The 25,670-nt window shown below is 48.7% G+C and overlaps 1 protein-coding gene across 1 annotated transcript in view; it reads right to left on the reverse strand.

Annotated features, from left to right (window-relative positions):
- PPP1R14C (protein phosphatase 1 regulatory inhibitor subunit 14C) overlaps positions 1-25,670 on the reverse strand; it is a 76,944-nt gene that overhangs the window by 18,347 nt on the left and 32,927 nt on the right. Inside the window, exons 2-3 of the mRNA XM_037521017.1 lie at positions 1,972-2,055; positions 554-586 (exon numbers count right to left, since the gene is read on the reverse strand). Of these exons, the coding sequence (XP_037376914.1) occupies positions 554-586; positions 1,972-2,055 (117 nt within the window). The remainder of the gene's footprint in view (positions 1-553; positions 587-1,971; positions 2,056-25,670) is intronic.

Raw genomic sequence — 25,670 nt, forward strand, 5'->3', positions numbered from 1 at the left:
ATTTATCACAGGAACACACCGAAAGGACTTCATTTACCAAATCCTTAATTTCTATATTGTTCGTGCTTTGGTTTTTATGGTACGTATTAAATGCTTTGGTCTAATCACATGGTGTCCATTGTTATTCACCCTGACACACCAGAGAAATTCCCATGCAAGGAAAGGTGTCTTCCCATGAAGTTAATCCTTTTAAATGACAGGGGTGGCTTTAATTCCTTACAACTACATATGTCAGCACTAAAAGATCATATTCTTTAATTATACATTTAAAACTTACTAAAATGACTCTAAATCCTCTCACAATTACCTTTAAATGGATTTTTGTATATAAAAATAAGAAACACAATCAATTCCATTGGCTTGAAGTCTTCCCAAACCAGACAAGTCTAGGTGTACAAACTAGGACATTAGTACTACTCAGACACACACGTCATTTAAGGATAACACGTGCTACTTAGTATATACACAAGCAACCCATTTATTGATGTTAAACTTTAAAAGCAGTCAACTGACTTAATTCAAACATAGCATTTAGGAAAAGTGATTTGTTTACCTCTGTTGGTTTGTAGCAGTCTACAAGAGCTTCCTAGAATGAAATACACAGAAGGTAAGTTTTATTATTTTAAAAGTTGATATAATTTTAAAAGTGAAATTAAAAATAATTTCAGCTTTATAAAGTTTTATGCTAAACATGGTAACTCAAAATTTCACATTAACAATACAGAATCACACATTCAGCATTTGTTCGACCCTCTGAAGATACCAAAAGCTGTACCTTTCATATGCAGGAATGCCTTTCACTCTTCAGAATGAACACACACACACACACACACACACACACACACACACACACACACACACACACACACACCCCTCTTCCCCCTGGGCTGCCAACCTGGTTAATAATAAACTGGCTACATTAAGTTGAGACAGCCAGAGCCAGAGGCGTGAGGATGTGAGGAGGGACAATCACTTTGGACATGGGGAGCCCGGGGGACTTGGCAGTGACTCAACCACAGACCAGGCTGTCACAACTCTGCAGGTGGCAGTTCCCTCACCTGGGAGCCAAAGGGTAGCAAAGGCCCCTTTCAAGCTCTGCATTTTAAGGAAAAAAATCTGTCATTATATTTTCCATGGAGCTAGTACCTGCATTATATTTTATTTCTTAATTAGGATACCAGCATCTCCCAACAAAATTAACCAACAATAATCATTACATTGAGACTGTTCAGCACTCAAGAGACTCTAGTTATTATTAACACATTAAGCACATTAATACATTAAAATGTGCTCTTTAATTGCCTTTACGAGATCATTTGCCATTGGTGATAACCAACAGCCATAAACAGTAATTATCAGAGAACTTTAAAAACAATGGCAAGTCAAAGGTTAATTGGTTTTAGAAACTCCCACAAGCAGATTTTAAAATGATGGCTATGACCTCCTGTGGGAACAGAAATAAATATTTTATTGCTCTGGACTAAGAAAACATGAGACATCTCAGTACTCACTGTTGTACTAGTGGTAAGCATACTCTGTGGAACAAAGTTTTATTAAATAAAATTATGGTATAAATAATCATCTCTAGAAATTAATTTAATGAATAATATAATCCACAGTTTCGAGAGTCCGGGGTTTGGATATGCCAGTTCTCTCTTGGCCTGTCTGCCTCTCATACAGCTGTGGGGTCTCAGTTCCTTCTCAGGCAACTGGATCTTTGGACACAGAACCAGCTCTCTCCCAAGGTCATGCTGGAGAAACTCACACTCATAATGTGCGCCAAGTACTTCCTCATCATCAAAGATGTAGTTTGAAGGTGAATACTTAGCAAGCCATTGCTTTCCTCTCTGAAAACTACCCAAGTACTGGTGCCAACACTGGCCTGGGGCAGAATCAGAGCATGCCAAGCTCTGGAGACCCAAGGATTCAAGCAACCGGGACCCAGGGTTCTAGATTTTGAAAGTTGCTTACCCGTAATTTTAAAGCTCTTTCTTCTTCACTGTCTGCATCAAGAAGATCATCAATGTCAATTTCTACATCTGGCATTTCTTCTTCCTGGGGGACGAAGGTGAAGGCATCTATTTAGTGAGAAACTGTCTGCACTGAACCGTTTAGTTGAGTTAAATAAATGACTAGGCCACCAATGCATCAGGGGCTACGGGGGAGGGGGCACCTAGTAGGAAGGGGAGGAAGGAGAAGGAAAGGGAAGTGACAGAAAGAAAAGGGGGGAGCAGAAGAAAAGAGAAGAGGGAGGAGGTGTGGAGCAGAAGGAAGCGGGAAAGGAAGGACCAGGGGAAAGAAGAGAAGGGAAAATTGGGGCATCGGGAGACTCAGGTCACAACGTGCAGAAAGCGGTGATATTTCAAAAAAGCCCATTTTCTGCAGTGTAAACTGTGCTTGGGTGTACACAGCTCCCGCTCCACAGCTTCCTCCCCAGGCAGCGATGTGATCTTTATCAAGAGCCCTCTCTCCCTTCAGGGTTTTGGGTCAGGGGAAAATCTGATCCCCACTGGCTTTCTGAGGTGGGGGAGCCAGGTCAGCAGGACCCTGGTCCCAGTCACTGACTCAATAGAAGACATGGAGACTGGGGGGCTCTGGGGAAAGATGCTCTTTCAACAGACGCATCCCTGCTGGAGAGGGGGCTGGGGTTGCTGGTGCCAGCGTGCAGCAAACGTGACTCCTGGGGCGGAGCAAAAGGGTCTGGATGATGCCACCAAGTTAAGGTCTCAAACCCCTCTGATGCTCGCCAACCCTCCAGCCAGCCCAGGGCAGTCAAATTTAATCTCCCTGCCACCAAGGTCAGCCATTCCAGAACACAGGGCAGGAAAGCCCAGCTGGCTTGTGGTGGCCAGTCGCACTAATTTAGGAATCTAAACTTCCAACCCAGAGTGGGTCTTCGCTGCCTTTCCTTTCTTCTGATACCCCACCTGCCCCGAACCTCCGAGGACATTGATACAAAATCATCACGTTTATGAAAGTGCTGTCACTTCACATTTCACCTTCCCCTGAGGAGTCACCTGCATCCCCACTCCCCGCAGTGAACTCGAATATCCATGGCAGCTAGGGAGCACCTCTCAGACCCTCCCCTGCCAACGCCGAGCAGTGCTGGGTCCACACTGCACGTGTGTCCTGGCAAGTTCAGCAACAGCCACAGCACAGTGTGGTTGAACCACCACCACAACGGCCCAAAATACCCACAGCCAGTTTCAGGTGACTCGCTCACGAAAACCAAGCAAAAGTTTTGATAAGTGTTATGGTCTTCACACTAGGAAGTTTCCCTACTCCTCCCCAGGAAGTCATTTGGTTTCAGTATTTACACACAGTGTGAGCGCGAAGTCTCTAAAATCACGGCTTAATGAAATCAAGGACACAGAACCCACTCAAGGAGTCACGGCTGACGGGAGCGCAGTGTTTGCTAAAATTAAAGGAAATAAAAGTGTTACAGGGCAACCCCAATATAAAACGGGTGGCCTGACTGTGGGTGCTCACCCGCACGCTGAAAGGGGACTTATGAACACTCCACTGCAGGCACACACAAAAGGTTAATAAAAGGTTTATTTACAAGGGAAGGGGAAATGGGGGAAAGAATAACTCAGAGAGAAAAAGAGGGAGATAAGTTCGTAAATGCGTCCTACCCCTTCTGCTGACCTGGAATCCCAATGACCCACAGAGGTGGAGAAACACCATGTGCCGTCAGGCCCAGAGAGCAACCCCCGCCACATGGCCAGTTAAATACTCAAACAGAGAACATGGCTGCTTAACTCTGCCCTCAGGTCCTCGCAACCTCCCTCTGGGGATCCTGGGATTTGTAGTTCCCAGTGTCTTGGTGGAGTCCACAAAGTCTGTATGGCATTTGTTCAGGACATCCTTCCCCGCTAACCATTGAAAAAGCAATACCCTTCTCGGATCAGCATGGCAACAGGTGTTCAGCTTTCCTGTGGGGTTGGTCAAAAGGCTTTTTACTTATGAGGCAAAGCGGGGCATCCCACCAACCCGGGGGGCACCGCAGTTAGGGTCCCCATGAGGATCAGGCAGTTTTGAGCAAACACATCCTGAATCCAGGAGATCTGGGCTGGGTTACTTGCACAGCCTTTAAATTTGATAAATAAAGTAATAAAAATAAACATGGAGTGATCCCCAATCTGGGTGATAACCAGAGCCAGAAGGCAGCTTTGGGTCAAGTCCTAGGCTCCATATATACACCCAGGCCTGCGCGGACCTGCCCACGGGAGAGGAAAAGGAAACCACATGCAAGCCACGCCCGGATCAACACCGGAGCAATCGCTGCTTGACAATCAAAACTCCATGACTGAAAATTTCATTTGATAAAGCACCCTGCTAACCCCTCACCCAACCCCCTCCAGTTCTGGGATTTCAGCGCAGGTGCCCATTGAGTCTGCATCTCCCTAGCTGCAGCCCCAGAGCCCAGAATAAACGCAGGAGCTGGAAAACTCGAAGGGCTAAGCAAGAGCTGTACCATCACCACTGCAGTGATGCTCCAGCCATAACTCAAAATTCTCTATGGTAGTTGCCAAAATTCAGTTCACTAAAATGAAATACAATGAACAATTCCATTCCTCAGTTGTGTTAGCCTCATCTCAAGCGTTCAGCAGTCACCTGTGGCCAGTGGCCAGCGCATTAGACAAGACAGATACAGAGCTTGTGTCATCACAGAAGGCTCCACTGGACAGCCCCACCCTTGAGTCCACTCACACTCTGGCCCAAACATTAGAAAGCAAAGTGCTCAGCCCTCTCAAAGGAACTTGACAGGAAGTAAAGAAAATGCCCAGCATTGCGAGGTCACAGGCACCACTCAAGGGCACAGATCCAGAAACACTGGGCTTTCCAAGTGGGAAAGCTGGTGCAAGCTAAGCACTTCCTGAGTAATTATGACCACCCTAGGCATCAGCACTTCCTACCAACCCTGCTGCTTCTCACTGTGCCCTCCCGTAGCCATCAGCTAGAAGGAGTACAAGCTCCCCTCAGTAGCAGGAGCAGGGGTGTGTTCTGAAGGTTGGAGATGCCAAAATGAAACCTGTGGTCAGAAAGACAGAGAGACTGTACATCTGGGGGAGTCCTGGGAAGAAAGGACGGATCAAGTATCAAGTACAGAATCCCATGTATATGTAGTATTGCATTTTTTTTAATGAGGAGCATGGAAATAGTCTAAAGTCTGCTGAGATTCTCCTTAGTTCTACTTTTAGTATGTTGATCTGAAAACAGATCACTGAACATGACAGATTATACACCACTTCCAAGGGCGTGACCACACCCACAATCCTCTGAGGTGTACCAGTGTGTGGTTGTGTGTGGGGATTTCCCTGCATTAAGAACAGATCCCCAAGCTGTGGCTCTGATGATAAGAAGTAAAACAAGCTCTTCAGGGTCACTAGGTCACCAGCTAACATCACCCTAGATTTAGTCAGAGGCGCTTCTGTTGGCACCCACAGAACAGAACCCTTGATCATGACTATGCATCCTCTGTTCAGACATTTGTTGGGGATCCACCAGTGCAAGGCATTAAGTGGCAGTCTAGGTAGGAAACAGCATAACCTACAATGTCACGAAAGAGAGCAGCAAACCTGAGTGCTTTAGGGGGAGGGAAAACTTTCCCCTGGGCAGGCAGGGAGGACTGTGCAGGAGAAAAAGGATGTAAGCTGGCTTTACCTCCTGTAATGGCAGGATCTGGGCAGGGGAAGAGGGAGTGGTACACATTAGGCAAAAATACAAGATTCATTCTAAATACAGGGTGTAGAAAGGCCCTTGGCCTATGATTCTGACAGCTCAGACTGCAAATATTAATGCCTATGGAGGCCAGGCAGGTAACAGAAATAAGAACTGGGCAGATTGGAGAGCTATAAGGGGGAGTGGGGAGTGGGGCAAACTGCAGAAAACAAGTCCCCCCACCCCCAAGGCAGCAAAGAACATTTCATTCTGCCTTATATCTTTTAGGAATATGCGTTCAATGCTACTACACTGTCCACATCTTGAGGGAAAGTTGGAAATGCAGATTTTTAATGTAAAAATATCCTGATTTTTCTAACCATTCCTCAAAATATTTTGAAAGGACAAACTATCAGTGCGCAGGCTGCCAGTTTCTCCTCATCCTGCAAAGTCTGCAGCCACTGAGGGCTCCAGAGCAATGGCGCAAAACAAAATATTTGTGGCCTCAAGCTGTCTGACTCCTAGGACAAAACAGAAGGGAAGACTAGCCCAGCTGCAGGGCCCAGCAAAAGGAAGGAGGCCAGGAGGCACCAGGAGCGGCCACTCTCATTGCTGTGTGCGCTAACGGGGCTCGCAAGCAAGTGGTACAAAAACAAAAGCAATCTTAAACAGTGACAACTACGGAGGGAAAACAGAATTTGGATATGAACTGGATGTTGGAGGAGGGAAAAGGATCAGGAAAGAGAAGATCCAGGTTCTCAAAACACAGTGGTCCTGGGCCTCCCCGGTGGCGCAGCGGTTGAGCGCTGGGCTGTGAAGCTGCCCGCAGCCTCTGCAGTGCCGGTTTGATCCCCGGCCTCCAGCGAGGGTCCCACATGGCGCGCAGACCTCTCCTGCCGCCCGCTGCTCCCCTCAGCAGTGTCCTTCGGTCCTTCTGCCTGCTCTGCTCCCCGCTCTGGCTCTGGTGAATTCTCTCACCCTCCCGCACTTCTGACTGTACCCAGTGCTTGAATACATAAATAAATAAATCTTTAAAAAAAACACAGCGGCCCTGCAGTGAGTAAACACACACGTCACACTCAACATATGTACACACTTACACACTCCACACACATGACACTCAACACAAGCACACACTGAGACACACTACACACATCACACTCAATATGTGCACACACACATACACACCAGACACATCACAAACATTTCCACTTTAATGCCAACCCCAAAAGATTTGTGTACAGACAGTATTCTAAGAATCAGCTGGAAGCTGTCCGGGAGTAGCCACGATGTGCCCGGCTGGCTCAGCGTCACGCAGCGTGACATTAACTGTCATGGGCTGGTGAGAACAAGGCCAAAGGGTAGATTTAATATACGTGACTCATTCATGACAAGTAAAGCCAAAAGCCATAGCAAAGGTCACAGAGCGGGAACGTCTGTGTCTAGCTCCTGTCAGAGAAGGAAGGATGTTGCCACCAGAGTAAAAAAAAAAAATCAGTTGGGTACTTTGTTTAATTTGCGATTTTGAATCTATTTCATAATTCAAAGAATCATAGGCATAAAGAGTTTGCACTTGGCTTTAAGTGGTGCATATTTAAATAGTATAATATTAAATGATTAAATCAGCCTTGGAATCTGCAAGAAAATGTTTCCAGTTAAACAGGAACCCAGCCTACCCTTCCGCAAATCACGGCAAGACGTAAAAACATGGGGGGAGGAGGGGAGCCCCTGGAAGCTCTGGAAAGGAAAACATGTCACACATAGAACAGAGAGCCCCTGGCCCCAGCCTTCCCACAGCACTGCTCACGGCCCGACACCAAGGGAGCAATGAGGCTAAAATGTTGAGGGGCAACAATTTCCAACCTGGAAGTCTCATCCCCCCAAACTGTCAACTTAGAGAGAACCTGTATGTCTTAAGTGTCAATGTATTCACCTCCCATTTTTAGAAGAAATAAACTGACATTTGACCCTTGAACAACCCAGGGACTAGGGGTCCCCACCCCCAGCAACCCCTGCATAGTCAAAACTCCCAGTATAACTTTGAACTCCCCGAAAACTTAACTGCTAGCAGCTGCTTGCTGACTGGCAGTCTTGCTGCTAGCATAAATAGTTGATGAACACAAACTGTAAGCTTAGAGGAAAGGCAATCCTCAGGGAGAGGCCACACATCTGGAGTGCCGCGCTGCATGTGGTGGCACAGGGTGCATGCAAGACAGCCTCCTCAGGGGATCTGTGCAGTTCACGCCCGTGTTGGTCTGGGAGCTGTGGAGCGTGCCGGCCGGGAGGCTGTACTAAACCAAGACCAAAGGGTACCCGGGAGGCCAGGAAGTGAAGAACCAGGCAGTGGGGGCTTAAAGAGCCAGGAAGCTGACCCTAATTTCTTAACCTGGGAATGGGGTCCAGGCCTGGTGGACATAGAGCTGTGCAGGACGCCCAGCCATTGAGAGGGGTAGCAGAGGAGCCCTCGAAGGGAACTAAACTGGATAACTAAACAAGTGTAGAAAATTCCAGTTTCAATTCCCCTGGCCAATGACGGGACCCACTGTCCTCAGACAGCCCTGATACCCAAGCTCCAATGGGGGAAGTTCACTCCGTCAAACAGCAAAACCCCAACTCCTCCTTTCACAAAATCAAAACTGCCTCACCAAGCCTGACCCCACACAAGTGAAGGGTTGTTTTAAATCATCCCCATGGAGGCCACTGTTCTCACTGCCCCGGAGTGCCGTCCTGGTCCTCCCTTGTCCCACACAGCCCATGGCTAAGGTCCATTTTGGGGGTGCTCGGGGCCAATGCCAAGGGCAGCTGCAGAAAGAGAGAGAAAAGCCACACAGGGTAGGCCATCCCAGGCCCCCACAGAGAGCCACCCCTTTCAACAAGACACCGAGAGCAGAGTGCACAGGGCGTACATGGTCTCACAACACCCTAGAATATGTCTGAGTTTTTTCAGTTTTATTTGACATTTTCTCGCTCACTCAACAGAGGATGGTGACAGTCACGAGCCACCTCGGCCCCGATGACAACAGCTGCCCTGCCGTTGACAAAGTAAGACGGATACCAACTCAGAGGTAAGGAGTCACTTTCCTGGCAAAGGCAGATTATTCTGGAATTAGGCACGTCTCCATCAGGAGTTAGGAGCACCAGGCAAACCCATGTGACATGGACCCTCCAGTCACTTTTTAAACTCCAGGGACAGAGAATGAACAATTGACCAAAATACCTCCTGCCCTGGGGACTCGGCCCTGATGGGGAAGACCGACAATAAGTACAGGAGTAGAACACAGTACGCAGTAAATACTGACAAGTATTTAGGGGGGAAATAGGCAGAGGAGGGAACAGGGAGTAGGAGGCTGGAATTTTAAAACAGGGCCGTGGAGAACACCCACAGGAAAGCCCTGAAGGAGGGTGGTGTGTCGACTTCTGGGGGACAAGCTCAGCCCAGGTGTGCTCAGGTGTGCCCAGGTATGTGCTAGAAGCCGCCAAGAGTCCAGAGTCACTCGAGTGGAGCCTGGGGACAGGGCCCCATAAAGACTCTGCCTTAGCCCCCAAGGGAGAAACACCATAGAGGGCTGACAGAGGGCAGCATGAGCTGATTCACCTGCCGGTAGTGGAGACAGCTCTGGGCGCCCGGGGCAGAGGTAGAGGCCACTTAGGAGACCGCAGAAATAACCAGGTAGGAGACGATTCTGGTCCAGACAAGAGTGGGGGGCGCACAAACCCGGTTCTGGTCTACTTGGGCGGGTGCTGATCCAGACCTCAACGCGCAGCCGGATGGAGCTCAGCTGCGCCGGCTAAGGCGGTTGTCGGGGCCGGAGCGCTGGGAGGTGCAGCTCCCAAAGGCTCATCTGCTACCCAGGAGCATGGGAGGTGGGGAGGAGGGAGGGGGCTGTGGGTAGGGATAGGGGGTGTGATCTGGGTGGGAACTGCTGGCAATGCTGGCCTAGTGCTGAGGGAGCACACTTGGAGAGTGGGGCCTGCGGCCCGGGCATGCAGGACAACTCGAGTTAGAGGGGTGACAGCAACGCTGACTAAGGGAAGGAGTTGCTGCGTGGGAGAGCACAGGACAGCAAGGAGCCAAGCGGGAGGGGCGGGGGGTTCTTTCCCAAGTCTGAACCCCAATGGCAGCTGCCCCTCTTCTGTAGGGCCAACATGGACACCACCAGCACGGGGCAGGCCGCCTCACCCAAATCTCCTCTCTCCCTAAAACCTGATATTTAGCAATTCTTTTGAACAGATGAATGTCTCTGAAGAGATCATCATCATAGTTTTCCAGACATGACTAAAAAGAAAAAAAAAAGACTCAAGAGTCAGGGCAGAAATGGGGTTCTGAAGTGCTGTGCCTGGTCTCAGTGGCTTGGGAGGCGCATCTGTCTGTGATGAAGGATCCTGGGGTGCTGGGGTGACAGGACATAGAATAGGAATCCAGCCCCTGCGAACTGTCCCGCGGCTCCTACCCCAGGCTGCCCTGCTTCTCGGCGCAGGTGAGACTCCACAGGCACGAGACCCTCTCTGCCACCCTGCGGGGCTGGGGCAAAGCAGCTCAACCTCTGAACCCTCATTTCCCACACCTGTACGTGTGGACAAATATCTAATCCTTGGGGCTGGATAAAAAGTTGGCACCTGGGCACCAGGCACGGCCTCAAACTCGGCGGATGCGGCGGTCCCACAGCAGCAGGTGGCGCTGAGTGGACTGCGAGCTTTCGTCAACTGAATCCTCTTTTTAAAAAATTCAATACAAATGTCTTTTCCAGGGAATCTTCCACTCCTGGTGCCTGAAAATTGCAAGGCCTAATCCATTACCAACTGTTCAAAAGCACTAAAAGAACTGAAAGGGGAAAAAGAAATGTAAGCAAAAATCCCCAGATGCAGAGCTTTCTGGAAACAATAACACTCGGTACTTCTGCATATGAACATGAAACACGCACAGCTGGTCGTTAGCGATGCCAACGTGACCAAAAAACAAGGAGGCTGTTCCTAATAAGGTGTTTGAACATAAGTGATCACTGAGGCACTCCCCACTCCACCGTGGCGCAACCGAGGACAGTGAGGACCCCCTAAAGGTGCTAGTCACCAGCCTCCTGCCCCAGGGATGATTTATAGCAGTGTTTCCCTCCAGACCCTCAGCTCTGCACGCAGCACCTACATCCCCGGGAGCACCCCACATAGGCACCCGCGCCGCTACTGAGCGAGCTGATGGACACGGACAGTAGCAAGCGCGGCATACAAAGTGAGGACGGACCGGCAGTTCGAGAACGTGGACGAGCAGCTCAGCCGTGAGCTCAGATCACAAGCCCGAACACATTAGCAACTTGTTCAAAAGCTGCACGCGGGTTCTGGGCCGCAGGCAACGGGGGAGGGCCCGGGGAAGAATAAAGGGGCGTTCTCCAGGAACAGACGGGCGTCGCCACCACCCATTTCCACCTCCTGTGAAGAGAAAGGCTCCCAAATCACAAACAACCTACAGGTGCACTGAAGAGCGAGCCGGAGAAGGTGATCCGGAAATGCCACTTGGAGGAGCCCAAGGCACTTTCCTGTGACTCCCGGATGGAGACCCCAGATGGGAACCAGGTGGCCCCGCGCCGTTTGCAGTTTGCGAGACTACTGTGGAAATGAGCTGCTGGCCACAGAGAGACTCAGGGGAGCCGGGTGCACACGTGACTAAGCGAAAGGAGCCAATCTGAAGAGACCCCCTGCTATATGATCCCAGATAGATGACGTTCTGGAAAAGGCGAAAATTACGGAGACGGTGCAAAGATCAGTGGGTACCCAAGGCTGGGGAGAAAGAGGGGGTGAGCAGGCAAAGCATCGGGTGGTAAAATCTTCCTGTAGCTCCTGTGTGGTGTGGACATGTGGTTGGTGTCCAATCCCAACAATGGACAACACAAAGAAGCCCTTCAGTGGGAACCTAATAATGTCCTCTCTCCAGATGTTCTCTACAATGATTCGCACCGGAAGCTTCTACAAGGTTATCACACAATGTTACTTCGATTTTTTTAAAAAAATGATTTTGGAAAACAAGAGTAATCCCTGATTTCACCGTGGACTTTAGTTAACAGTAATGTATCAGCCTGGCCTGATCCGCTGTGACAGAGACACCAGCCTGACTGATGTGAGTGTGAGGGGAGGCAAGGAGGGAGCATGTGGGGTCTCTGAACTTTACATTCAACTTTTCTGCAAGCTTTAAACTTCCCTAAAAATAAAGTCTATGAATTAAAGAACGTAGAAAAAACTTGTTTTTGGGGGTGACAATTCGGAGCAACCAGAGAAGCTCTAACAGCAGTCCCACTAATGACCACACTGATCCATGATGACACGACTGTACCAAAGCCCTATGTGGGTGCAAACTGATATTCTGTCAACTAGGGCAAGGGAGGGGGAAACACTCTGGAAGGGAGGTCTCTGGAGGGCATTCTAGCAGGGAAGTGGCCGCTAAGTCAGGAAAGCCAGCTCCGCCCCAGTGGAGACTTTGTATGGAAAGAAGCCAGTTACGGCTGACAAGAACCCAGCAGGTGCCAACTTGAAGCATATTCCATGGTGCAAATGAGAGAGATGCCAGTCAGGGCCCAGAGAGTCTGGAGAATGGAGGTGTGGGCTCAGGGGGCAGTGGCAGGAGCACCCCAGAGCACTCCCTGCGTGCCCGAATCGCAACGGGACGGCCTGAGGGCCTTCCAGCCTGGCTGCCCGAGGGGCAGGGTTTCCGGGCCCCTTCACAGCCTCCCTCGTGCCATCCCAGGAGGAGGGGGAGAAAGGGGCTCATGCTGGGTGCAAGGGCTACACTGTAGAGCACTGGTCCTGGGCGCCTGAGCGCAGCTGACTTTGGTCAAATTCCAGCCTTAGCAAAAGAACCCAGCCACCCCGCCCCACACCGCAGTCATTGAACCAGAGCTTCTGTGTGAAATGAGCAGATCAAAGGGAGAGCTGCTTTGTAATAATTTCCATAACGTGCCTCTAATGGCTGCCTACTCTGTGCTGATAATGGGACTTCTCAGATGCCTGCCCCGCCCTCTTCCCCTCTGGCCCTCACGCACTGACTCATCGCCTGGTCCATCCGTGCCAAGGCTTCCCTGTCTCCTGAATCTGCACCTCTGCCCACCCCCACTGCCCTGAGATCGAGCCCAGTCACCTCAAGCCCACGTTATGACAGGAACCTTCTCACCCTTCCACACAACCACTCTCCTTCGTCTCCAATCTAGCCCACCTGTGGCCAGAGTAGCAACTTTAAGAACACAAATTGGGGGCCTTCCCTGGTGGCACAGCGGTTGAGCACTGGGCTGCAAAGCTGCCCGCAGCCTCTGTGGCACCAGTTCAATCCCTGGCCGCCAGAGAGGGTCCCACATGGCATGCAGACCTCTCCTGCTGCGCCCGCTGCTCCCCTCAGCAGTGTGTTTCCTCAGTCTGCATGTTCTGCTCCCCGCTCTGGCTCTGGTGAATTCTCTCACCCTCCCGTGCTTCTGACTGTACCCAGTGCTGGTATAAGTAAAATAAATAAATCTTTTTTTTTTTTTTTAAAGAAAACAAATCGGTCCTCACCCTGCTGAGAATCCTTTAGGCACTTGCTCTCTGCCCTGAAGATCAAAATGCTAACACAGCCTACAAACCTCCGGGTCAGGGCATCCTCTACGGCCTCATTTAACATGCTGTCCCAGTGCTGCTGGCCTGCTCACGCAGGGCTTCTTAGCACTCACTTGCTAAGAGAGCACTTCCTTGGTCTCCCTACCCCTGAGACTGGTCCTAACCCCATGCACCCCTCCTTTGTGAGCTGAGTGCACAGTAAACTTTTACATTTGCTGGTCTTCCTCCCTAGCGTGGGTCCACAGAGCAGCACCTGGCACACAAGAAGCCCTTGATAACCACTTTCTGAGTAAAGAATAAACACTTCTGTAAGGTGAGCAGTTATCATCTCCAAGGGGTGCTTGAGAATTTTTTTTTAAAGATTTATTTAAACAAGCACTGGGTACAGTCAGAAGCACAGGAGGGTGAGAGAATTTAGAGCCAGAGTGGGGAACAGCACAGGCAGACTGATGAAATACACTGCTGAGGGGAGCTGCGGGAGCGGCAGGAGAGGTCTACGTGCCATTTGGGACGCTTGCTGGCTGGCCGGGGATCGAACTAGTGCTGCAGAGGCTGCGGGCAGCTTCACAGCCCATCACTCAACGGCTGTGCCACCAGGAGAGGCCCGTTTTTGAGAATTTTGCCCAAAGGGGCAAAGCTTCTAACCCCAGTAACCCACCCCCAGCATGGACGGCCAATGCAAACGTGTGCTCTATGCCCTGCAGGAGACAGAGGTGCCAGGTTTTTCCCCTTTGATTTCAGTGACTTTGGGGGCAATGAGTGAGCACGGCAGCACCTCCCAGCAGCCCGGGGTCCTCCAGGCATCCACAGCATCTGGAAGCCAGAATGCAACCCTAAGTTCCCAAGGCCACCCCCTTTTGAGACATCTCCATGATTGGACTCAGGGTTTCAGGACAAGCTCAGGAACGACTAACATTTTCTGGAGAACACGTCTAAACCCCCAACTAGAGTTTAGCATGGGCCAAAGCTGTTACAAATATGGTGCCAATGGCTGATTTATCATCGCTCTTCTCTGGGCCTGTCACATAGGAGGCCACATCCGTGCCCACATCCATGTCCAGAGGGGCGGGCGCCAGGGCTGGGCCAGGGACCAGTCGCTGTACCAGTCTCCACTCCTCAGCAGCGGGAAAGGAGTGCCGCCCCGGGCTGGAAACTCACCTGGACAGGTTGATCTGAGGGTGCAAAGATAAACGCAAGACTACAGACTTGGGTGGAGCCAAGATTACAGGAGAGGAAAAAAGGCAACTGTTCCATAAAAGCAAGTAATGAGGCCCCTCTGCCAGGAGGGGTGGCTGTGATGTGCAACAGGCTCCAGGGGCTAAAACAGACTTTAAGATCTGAGACCTAACTGGATACTTAACTGGTTTTTAATTGTATGTCTAGAGATTCTTTTTTTTTTTTTTTTTTTTGCTGTTGGTCTCCTATCAAAGCACTCAATGTTTTAAATGTCAACTGGTTTCCACCACACCATTGAAAATGTAAAGTGTACTAGAAGTTCAAAGTGAACTAGGGGTTCAGGGGGGCAGTACAAAGAAGCGCAAGTATGAGAAGCCCAGGGGTCTGAGAGCAGCAGGGGAGTGAGGCAGTTTCCGTCTTCAGCTGGTGGGTCTCCACCCGGAGAATCTCTTTCGAGAGAGCACACCAGCTAGAAGCTCACGTGCTTATTCTCAGGTCATGATACCTACCCCATGACCCCCCCATGCCCAGTGAAAATGCAGATTCCTGGGTGCCCCATCAGAGTTCAGGAATCCCCGCGGGGAGTCACAAGTCACTGCTTCAGAAGGTTTTGCATGTAAAGGAAATCATTCCATCTGTAGTGAACAACAGAAAAAGGGAAAAACACTCCTTATATAGCCACTGATTTCCATGTCCCTAGAACCTTCATTCTACATTTACTGGCTGCCAAATTACCTCAGGCTTGGCACTACACCGAGCACTGATTCAAAGGTCAGCAAGACATAAGGCCGCACCTGAAGTTTGAGGATGTGAAAAAAATCAACACAGAACAAAAATCGACCTGCAGAGGCTGAGTCAGCAGATCAAAGAGAGCGTGTGTGAAGAAGGCACCCCGTGGCCAGCCCTGCCCTGATGCCCCTGGCCTGTAGACTCTGCCATCCTCCGTCTGAAAATCTGGGGTTCTTTCCCTGCGGGAACAACTGGCAGTGTTCAAGCAAAACAAGTATTTCCTCATTATAGATTTTATCTTCTAAAGTTCTTACCTTTCTCACATACAGATTGCATCTGTCACAAAGCTAATGATGCCCGCAGTTAAAGCGTGCGCATCTTACTTTGTTAGGCTGCTAGGAAATTATCATATGCCCCCAAAACAAATGATTTGTTCCTCTAATGTGCTTCCCTAAGTGTGAGCCTTTTCCCCCCCTGAGAATCTCCGTCTGTCCCAGCATTATACAAGCTGAATTCTCCCTCAGGGTGCCGGCAAGGAAAGCATCTGATTGGGAACCTTTTCCCACCAGGCTGTCCTCTTCCAAGTCAGTCCTCACATTTGACTCCAATAAGAAGTTTTTCTTTCCTCCACATAGTGGTGATGATTTTTCAAGTCTTCAGGGGTAAGATAAGATTGCACACAGACAACACAACACAGGTTGACAGCCGTCACACAGGTAGATGGCCATCGCACAGGTAGATGGCCACTGCACAGGTAGATGACCGTCACACAGGTACCGTCACACAGGTAGATGGCCGTCACACTCAGTAGATGGCTGTCACACTCAGGTGGATGGCCATCACACAGGTGGATGGCCGTCACACAGGTAGATGGCTGTCACACAGGTAGATGGCCGTCACACAGGTACCGTCACACAGGTAGATGGCCATCACACTCAGGTAGATGGCCGTCACACAGGTACCATCACACAGGTAGATGGCTGTCACACAGGTAGATGGCCGTCACACAGGTACCATCACACAGGTAGATGGCTGTCACACAGATACTGTCACACAGGTAGATGGCCTTCACACTCAGATAGATGGCCGTCACACTCAGGTAATGGCCGTCACACAGGTGGATGGTCGTCACACAAGTAGATGGCCGCCACACAGGTAGAAGGCCATCACACAGGTAGAGTGCTGCTGTGTGTGAGTGGAGCTGGCTGAGCTGTCCTGGCTAAGTGGGGGGCCACCGGAGTCTGTCCCTGCCCAAGCCTTGCCCTGGTCTGCCACTGCTCATCTCCTGAGACCCTTGTGAACAGATGCCTTTGCCGAGGTCGCCCGAGTGTGTCTCAGACTTCCTGCTGGAGTCTTCATTTTAAAATGGGTCCAAAAAACCACTTTCCACAGCTTCTGTGATTGTACAGGCTTAAACACAGGAGGAGGCGAGATCAGTGAAAATGCCAAAGATGAAGGAAGTCCTGGCAGGGAAGCCCATTACCAAGGAGCGGCCCCCTCTCTGGGGGAGGCAGCTGCTCTGGTAAGGGTGCAGTCAGTCCAGGGTGAACCAAGACCCCCAACCCATCCTCCTCCTCATCGACTGTGGCCGCCAAGGGACAGCTGTCGTAGCCAGGCTGCCTCCACGTTGGAAAGCAAGGCCTCAGCCATCCCGCCCCCCACCACCGGGCATCCCCCGCCAGTCTGGAAATCAGTAACTGCCGATCTACAAAGCAAGGCTTTAATGATGGGGTCACAACCCCTTCTCCCAATCTCACAGATCCAGCAAGTGGTGAACACAAACTTCAAACACTTAGTGACGTCCACGGGCAAGTCATGGCCTTCTGGAGCCGAGAACTGCTGGTGCAGCCTCTGGCAGTGACCAGTGGTCAGAGACTCCGAGGCTAACTTCCCAGCAAACAAGAAGTGGAAAGTCAGTCTTCACATGCTCTGGACTGGCAGCAAGATGGGCTTAAATCAGGCTGGAGCGGAGCCTCTTCCACAGGGCCCTCCTGCTGTTTCCTTCTATCCCCAGCACTTGCCCATCCCCTACCCAGCCAAGGATGCAAGCTGGGCTGATGATCCTTCTAACACTCTCAAGTCCTCCTTCAAGGGTGGAGGTTTGAGCCATTCCCCAAGGTTATGTGTCTGGGAACTAAAGGGGTGAAGCAGGCAGCAGAAGTTCAAGGCTGAGCTGGTGCTGGCTGCAGGTTAGGCAGATCGGAGGGGAAGGGAGGAAGGGCAGGTTTTCCTCACACCCGGAAATTCTCTGTCTCCCTCAAATGCGCTCAGTTCCGACTATGATTTCTTTCACCTTTACAAAAACAGCTTTGTGTCTTGGATGTCAGACAAGTTGTACATAATTTCAATCATTCCAAAGCTCCAATCTTGTTATTCTGATTCAGTCACAAAAGAAAGCTTCAGCTAGTAAGACGGCAAGTTGTGATCTCACCTACATCTGTTACGTTCGCTACTTGGAACAGACTCATTTTAGATCCCAAGTAGGGCAGATGGGAAGGGAGAAGGGGGGGCCATATTTTATCTTTAATTTTAACAAATGAATTGGTTGAAATACAGATCTATTTTTCAAAGGGAAAAAAAATCTGGTAGCAAGTAACAAGGGGCCACATTCCTTACACTAATTCACCTTTATATTCCCAGAAAGGGGCTGAATAGTCAAATCTTTCCCCAAAGCTTGATTTCTTTTGTCCTGAGCAGGGAACAATTTGGACTAAAGACAACACACTCAAAACCACCTTGAAGATTAAAAAAAAAAAGTCCTTGGAACAGAAATTAGATTCAAGACTCCGATGCCTTGCTCCTACTCGCTAAATATTGACATAAACGAAAGAGGAAACAGAATGCCTCCCATTGAGTGGGCACTCCATAATGATCTCTTGAGTGACGGACTGGCTGATTTATTTTGAGTCCCAATGGCTCTCTGCAGAAGCAGCTAACTCAGTTGTGATAAAGGCAGACAGGGTTGAAGATTTATGGTGGCCTAGTTGCCCCCTAGGACCATAAATCCTTGCCAGCCTCTCGGCTGTTCCCAGTGGCCCAGCTAGTAGCTCAGCAGCACGATGACTCACGATGTGAGTCTCCCCTTCTGTAAGGCCCTGTGAGTGCTTCTGTTTAGCAAGGGAAGGATCCACGAGAACTATACTTCTCAGTCCTTGTGACGTAAGACAGGAGAACGCCATTTCTCCATGTACAATCAGACTGAAGAGCGTCAGACTTTCTATCCTCCGAATCCAGCGCTTATCAGGAGGTGGGTCAAAGGCCATTCAGGTCAACCACTACCACGCCCTAATGCTGCTTCAGCACCTGGCATTGTCCTCTGCCTCCCCTGGTGCTGTGGTCACTGGCATGCTAAATCCCATCATTCACCAGCGCATTGATAAAGCCCTTCAAGATCTACATGTTGCTTCCGCCAACAAAGAGCTGCAGGGCAGGGGCCCTGGACAGCCACTGCATTTCATTTATTCTTGAAACCCCCAATCATAGCCTGGTATCGAACACATGACACACAGAGTAAAATTATTTATTGAGTAAATAAGTTGAAGATCTCTCCCGAATAAATGCCTAGGGCTCCAACTACCATTAGGCATAATTTCCAGAACATTCAAGTTAGGAAGAGGAACTCCTATCATTGAAATGGTACATAATTTCCTCTTGAACTTGACCCAGATTAGCTGGGCATTCGGGTTATATGAGAGGCTATAAATAGTAAGTGCTCTGGGGATCTTAGTAAAGAAAGTCCAAAGGGAAAGTGGACACATCCTTTTTATAATCTTGTCTTTGTTGATCGATTCATCCCAGACAGAGCCTCTTGGATCAATTGTTATATTCATGAACTGATTCCATCTCACCTTTAAATTCTGTGTCAATAATTGCATCTAACGCACGAGTACTTTCACCAGCAATGTCCCCTTCACTCATCACGCTGCTAGGGAAGAGCAAATATCTATAACCAAGCAGTTAAACAAATGAAACAGGGTGTTAAATTATGGAACAAACACAGGAGCATCTTTTTCGAATTTGTAGCCGGGCACCATAGGCATTTTATCAGGTCAGCAAACAACAGAACTCTTTGTACTTCCAGGGAGCTGAGGCAAGGGCAAGCGGCCTCCGAGGGAGAAGCCCAGTGATTTCAGAGTCAGGAGAGGCCACCATAACCTAGTGAAGAGCAGAACACGGAAATTCCCTCATCGTTTTTTCATACCTGGGCGAGTAAACTGCTGCTGTTGACGTGCAAACTGTGGAACATCATTTGGTTCTCACTTAGTCACACACACCCCTTAAAGACCCTATTGCAGGATCAATTCATATACATGCTTTTAAAAAAAAAGGATTTATAAGAACTGGGGTGCAGGCCAGAGGTGTGAGGAGTGAAAGGATTCACCAGAGACAGAGTGGGGAGCAGAGCACGTGGAACACGCAGGGTGTGCAATACAAAGCTAAAATCTTGGCTCAACCTGTGTCCAAATCCTCAGAATTGGTTGAGTGGCCATTTCTTGGGACAAGGGAAAGGTTATCAAAGTAGAGGGATCGGCCATTCAATAAATGTCTGCTTTAGGGCTGGGTGAGAGCCGGGCGAGGAGCTTAGGTCAGGGGTCAGCGGCCACATCACAGGGACGGTAGCTGAAGAAAACAGGGGAATGGGCTGTTCCCAGGAACAGCTGCTCCAGTCAGAAAGGGCTGCGCTGACTGGACATTCTAGCTCCGAAAGACCCAGCAGAGGCCAGTAGAGCACGCCCTCCCCTCTCCAGGGCACAGTCTGCTTTTATTCTTTTTTTTAATATTGATTCTTGGGCCCTTTCTCTGGAGATGCTGATGAAGTAGGCCAGAAGTGGCTTTTAAAAGATCCCCAGAGGACTCTGATAAGAAGCAAATTTGGGAAGCACAGGACGTGGTAACCTCTAAGCTTCCTTCTCTCTGAATCAAACCATGCCTGACCCACATCTGCCAGTAACAGTCTATATAAATGATTCTTACTTTGTAGTTAAGCAAGAGGGTAAGAGACTTGCAGAGAGAACTGAGCCCTCAGAATACTCCAGGGTCCATCCCCTTCCACAAAAAGGCCAAGTTGCAGCTATGACTGGGCCATGCTGGGGCACACACAGGTTTGATATAACAACCTGGGCCAGGACCAAAGCCAACTCACTAACCACATAGAGTGGCCAGTGGTCCAATCCAGTCCACAAGTGGATGGGGAAAGTCAAAATGGACCAGCCTGAACCAAATCTCAGCCAATCAAATCTCAAGCAAGCACTGGATTTCTACACTTTCTAGAAATGTGTAGGGAGGGCACTGAGTACCTCTCCAGGGAGAGACAGCATGCGCTTCACCAACAGGTAACTTAGAAGCAAAACACTGCTGTCAAACCAAGTGGCTCACTCTCTGCATTGAGTCCTGAAGCTCCTGCACTCACACAAGTGGTCGTTACACCTGGAACACCTCCCAACCCCCTCTGTACCTCAAAACCCCACTCAAGACCACCTGGGGCCTGAAACCAAATCCTTCTCCAACAGTTGGCTGGGGAAGGTCTCTTTTCAGTCTCATCACCACAACATTTCAATCATGATTCTCAAAAGGAGGCGGTACGCATGTTCTTCCTGTCCTACTCCTGAGAACATTCTGAGAGCAAAATTTATTTATTTTTTATTTATTTTTGTGTCCCTGCCAATTCTAAGCTCTGTTGTCTGTGATAGCAGCAATAAATAGACATCTGGTGATACATTCATTCCACAGGTATGTACAGAGTCCCTACCACGCCAGGCACGTCCAGGCCCTGGGGATGGAGACGGAACCGAAAAGCAAAGTCCCTGCCTTCCATATGCAAAATGCTGCCAGATGGAGAGTGTGGTCTAAGGAACATTAAATGCAGGAAAGGAAGACAGGAAGTGCTAAGGGGGTTGCAATTCCACAAAATGTTGATTGTGGACAGTTCGACGTGAGCAGGACTCTGAAGGAGGCAAGGGAGCGGCACGCGACAGCCAGGGAAGAGTGGTCCAGGCATAGGGAGCAGCAAACTGCAAAGGCCCAAACTGGACACACAGATGACATGCTCCAGGGACGGGGAGGGAGCGGGGACAGAGCGGATGAAGGGAAAAGAAATGGAAGATCAGAGGTAATGGAGACCCCACCACCCAATCATTCCTACCTATTTAGGGTTTCCTCAGCATCTCCATTTGGACGCCGAGTAGGCAACTCACCCTTCATGTCCAGAACCAAGTTCCGCCCTCTAGCCCCATCTCTCCCCTCCATGGCTCCACCTGTGCACCTGCTCATCTTCGCAGTGGCAGCCTCGTCTTCAGTTACTCAAGGTGGGAAGCTGGGAGCTGCCCTATCCTTGCATGCTATCGACAATCAATCAGCAAACCCCATAGCTCACATTTTAAGCCATTAGACTCAATAAGAATCCCAAAAATCGGAATGCAGGAAAGAAGAGGTCTAAGAGCTAACCCCTGAGCCGTCCAATGCATACTGGGAAGTACGCGGGCGAAGCAGCAATGGCAGCAGGGGGAGTTTTAAGGAGGAGGAGCTGACAACTGAGTCAGGGCCTGTACACGAGCGGAGGGAGGAAGGTCGTGGGCCTGGATAACATGAAGTCATGGTTCACAGTCAGCCTGGGTGTGCGGCTGGGCAGAAACCCGGAGCCAGTGCAAGAGAAAAAAAGAGGTGGTGACATCCATGACACATGACTTCTCGACAACCCAATAAAACTTTTCCAAAGTGTTTTGTTTTGAAGAAAAGAAAAGGGGTGCTCACTGGGGGTGGAGGGGCGTCAAGAAAGGATTTAAGATTTTTTTTAAGAATGAAGAAATAATATCATGTTTATACTCTGATGGGAAGGATGGAGCTGAGAGGGAAATTGTGATGATTCAGGAGAATGAGGAAATTACCAGAGCAACATCACTGAGTGGGCACGCAGGATGGAGTCCAGCACCTACGTGAGCGCCCCTGGCGTGGGATGCAGACAATCCACGAGGTCTGAGAGGAGACGAGCAGTGTGAGGGGCACAGGTGTCAGTGGGGGCAAGTGGGAGCTTTGGAAGCTTCATCTCATCGGCCCCATTTTCTCAGTGAAATAGGAAGCAAGATCGTCGGCTCAGATGAGGCCAGTGAAGGGGGTGCCGGAGAGTGGAGGAGAGAAGAATGGGGCGAATTTATCATCCAGGAACATGGAGGTGCAGGTGGTCTGGGCAAATGTGGTCTAAGCGCTAAGGCCAACTTGGAGCTCAGCATGAGTGCATGGTGAGGCCAGGAAGAGTGGACTGAACAAGTGAGCACATGAGTAAACCTTTCAGAAGAGATCGACAAGCCAGAATCTAGACAAAGGGGAGCTTGCCTAGCTATCATTTTTCCTCCAAAGAAGTTTCCAGCAATACAGAAGACAGCTGGTCGTTTGCCATTTAAAGCAGGTTCCTTTCTTGTGTGCCTCAGGCCTCACCTTGCACACCCCTGACACCATTAATATTTGCTTTCAAAGGATATTTCTCAAGCCAACATCACTTTTACCTTCAGGCAGTAACAGCATTTCAGAAGACAGATTTAAACTCAGCGTACCAAGAGGCTTGGTCCTAGTTCTGCCAATTAGATGTGGACATAACCTCTCTGCACCTCAATTTCCTCATCCCTAAAATGGAAATAAATATCTGCCCAAAAGACAGGAAACAAGCGTTGGACAGCACGCAGAGAAGGGATCCTTGGTGCACTGTTGGTGGGAATGTAAACAGGTGAGGTCATCACAGAAAATAGGGTGGAAATTCCTCCAAAAAGTAAAAATAGCAATTCCTCATCATCCTGTTATCCCACTTCTGGGTATTTACCCAAACAATACAAAAACACTCATTTGAAGAGAATACGCACCCCCATGTTCTTTGCAGCAGTATTTACAAGAGCCAAGAGCTGGAAACAACTGAAGTGTCTGTTGACAAACAAATGCGTAAAGAAGATGCGCTGTGCATACACAATGGAATACTACTCAGCTATAAAAAAGATGGAATCCTGCCATTTGCGAGAGTCATTGGACATCAGTGAAATAAATCAGATAAAGACAAATATATGATTTCACGCATATGTAGTATGTAAAGAAATAAAACAAGTGTATGAACTAAATAAAACACAAATAGCTTTGGATTGTAAGACCAAATTAGTGGTTACCAGAAGGGGCGGGGAATATGGCGAGAAGAAGTCTGGTAAAGGGAGTCAACTGTGTAGTGAAGGATGAACTTGGACTTTCAGTGGTGAACTTAGGTTGTATACACAGAGGCTGATTTATAATGATGAACACCTGGAACCTATATACTGTGATAAACCTCATGTTTCATCACAGTGTTTACTCCAATAAAAAAAATTTAAAGGGATGAATAATAGCAGAATCTGTGTCCTGAAGAGTCTCAAGGGTTAAATCTCAGGTCCTTCGCCTACTAGAGCAAGCACTTCACCAAAGAGAACGACAGACAATAAGTCTGAAGACAAAGGGCAGCCCAGAACAGGGAGATTAGTCTTGATTCAAATTTTTATGTCTAGGTGATGCCTTGGTTTACAGAGTTCAAAATGTGAGTTTTATTACATAGTTTCTGAGGGTTACTGGCTTCTGTCCAGAAGACTGCTTAGCAACCAACTGATCTACCTCCTCTGGGCATCAGTAAATCCCCAGAGTAGAAACTATTATGTCCATTGATTAATAATGAAAAGGCAAAGTCCTGAACAATATATCAGCTCTGCGGCAGTGATTTAGAGCCAGAGAGTTGATTTCCTTTGAGAAACCTGTGTAAAATACAACCCATCCCGTGGTCCTGGGTCTGGTCGCCAAGTACAACATTGAATAAAACCATTCTCTTTTTTTCCAAATAATAAAACTGATATTTATCAGTACCTCTGTGCCAGGTTCTGTGCTTGGCACTACTACAATCAAACATTTAATTACTTCTCATCTCAGTGCTAGTGTTGGGCGCTGTTACTTTAGTGGAGAAAATGAAGATTTCAACAAGTTCCATGATTTGCCCTGGCACACGCAGCTTGATCCAAAGGTGAATTCACCAAGGTGATCTTTCTCCTCTTTAACCTTCAAGTGAGACAGGGAGTCAAGGCAGGCTAACGGCCTGGAAGACCCTGCTGAACAGAGACCATGTTGACCTTCACCTTCCTGTAGCTTCCAAAAGTGTTCTGTGTTGGGGTGCTGTGGGGTTACAACCCAAAACATTTGTGTGTGACTCAATACATAAGATTATCAGGAAGAGGATGGTAGCTCTTGGAACCAGAGCTAAGATTCCAAACTGTGGTTGTTGGTATTAAGGTATCCACAGCTTCCAAACACTATATAGAGATACACTTGATATAAAACATTCTGTATTGGTTTTAAAGATTCCAAATGGAACAGCCCTAGAATGTGGAGTCTGAAAATGTTCCTACTGAAAGAAAAGTTAAAACAATCAATTGCAACATGATGAGTTGAGCCATCACCAGAAGCTCCTCCAACATAAAAGATGGTTTGATAACATTGCAGATGAGGCTCGGGTATCTCCCTGGTCCTGCCAAGGAGACCAGATGTTTGCTGAATTCAATCAGGAACACCCAAGTGTCTTCCTTATCCAATCAAGAGAGCAGTGGCTCCCTCAAATCCAATAACAGTGACCATGAAAAATGGGACAAGGATGTCAATTAAGTCATCAAATAGCCCTGCAATCTGCTCTGTCACATTCTGACCTCTGTCTGCTGTGGCACTGTGTCATCAGAGGTAACATATTAAGAAGCACAGGGCTCATGTAAGCATATTAAGAAGCACAGGGCTGGGAGAGGATGTAAGCATCTCAAATGTATCAGTTTTTATGCAGCACTTTGAAGGAAAGGGGATGGCCTCAAGGATTGATTTCAGTTATATCTAGAAAAAATAACTCAAAGGAGAGGGAATTTAGTGAGTGAACGAAGATGATTAAAACACCTTGCAAGATGGCAGAGCCTTTTCTTCTGCTCCCACCAATCAATCTTTGAATTTCCCTTCTCATTTTCTGGATGTACCTGCTCACCAGGAGGGCATGCCCTGAGCAAAGACCACTGCCATGCCCTCCTGACATCATACCCATCACAGGCCAGTCCTGTTAATCCTACCCCCAAGAGCACCCGCCACTGACACCTTGGTCTGTAGCAGGGTTCCACCCCATCTCCTGATTCTCTCCTGACCTTTGACACTGTCCACTTGTCCCTTCTGCACACAAAAACCACATGGGTCTTTACAGATTTTTCATCTGCTTTCAGCCATTTAGGAACAGTATTTACAGTTTTGGAACATGTTGTGTAAACATTGGTCTGACCGTCTAATTTAGCTATTACCAAAAATAGATTCAAGTAAACAGATCTTCTCAGCACAAAACCAAAAGCAGTTTAACCTATTCTGCATCAGAAACTTCCAAAGCTTTAAGTAGACACATACAAAGTTAAATTCTGCCAAGACAACAACAGAGTGTAGCAATCACCTAATGAAGTAAAGAAAGCCTGATAATAAACAGATCTTTCTCAAGTGACTGGATCTCTGGTAGTTTACAATGT

This window comes from Talpa occidentalis, unplaced genomic scaffold, assembly GCF_014898055.3.
Source record: "Talpa occidentalis isolate TD23 unplaced genomic scaffold, MPIMG_talOcc4v2.1 talOcc4.2, whole genome shotgun sequence".
Lineage (NCBI taxonomy): Eukaryota > Metazoa > Chordata > Mammalia > Eulipotyphla > Talpidae > Talpa > Talpa occidentalis.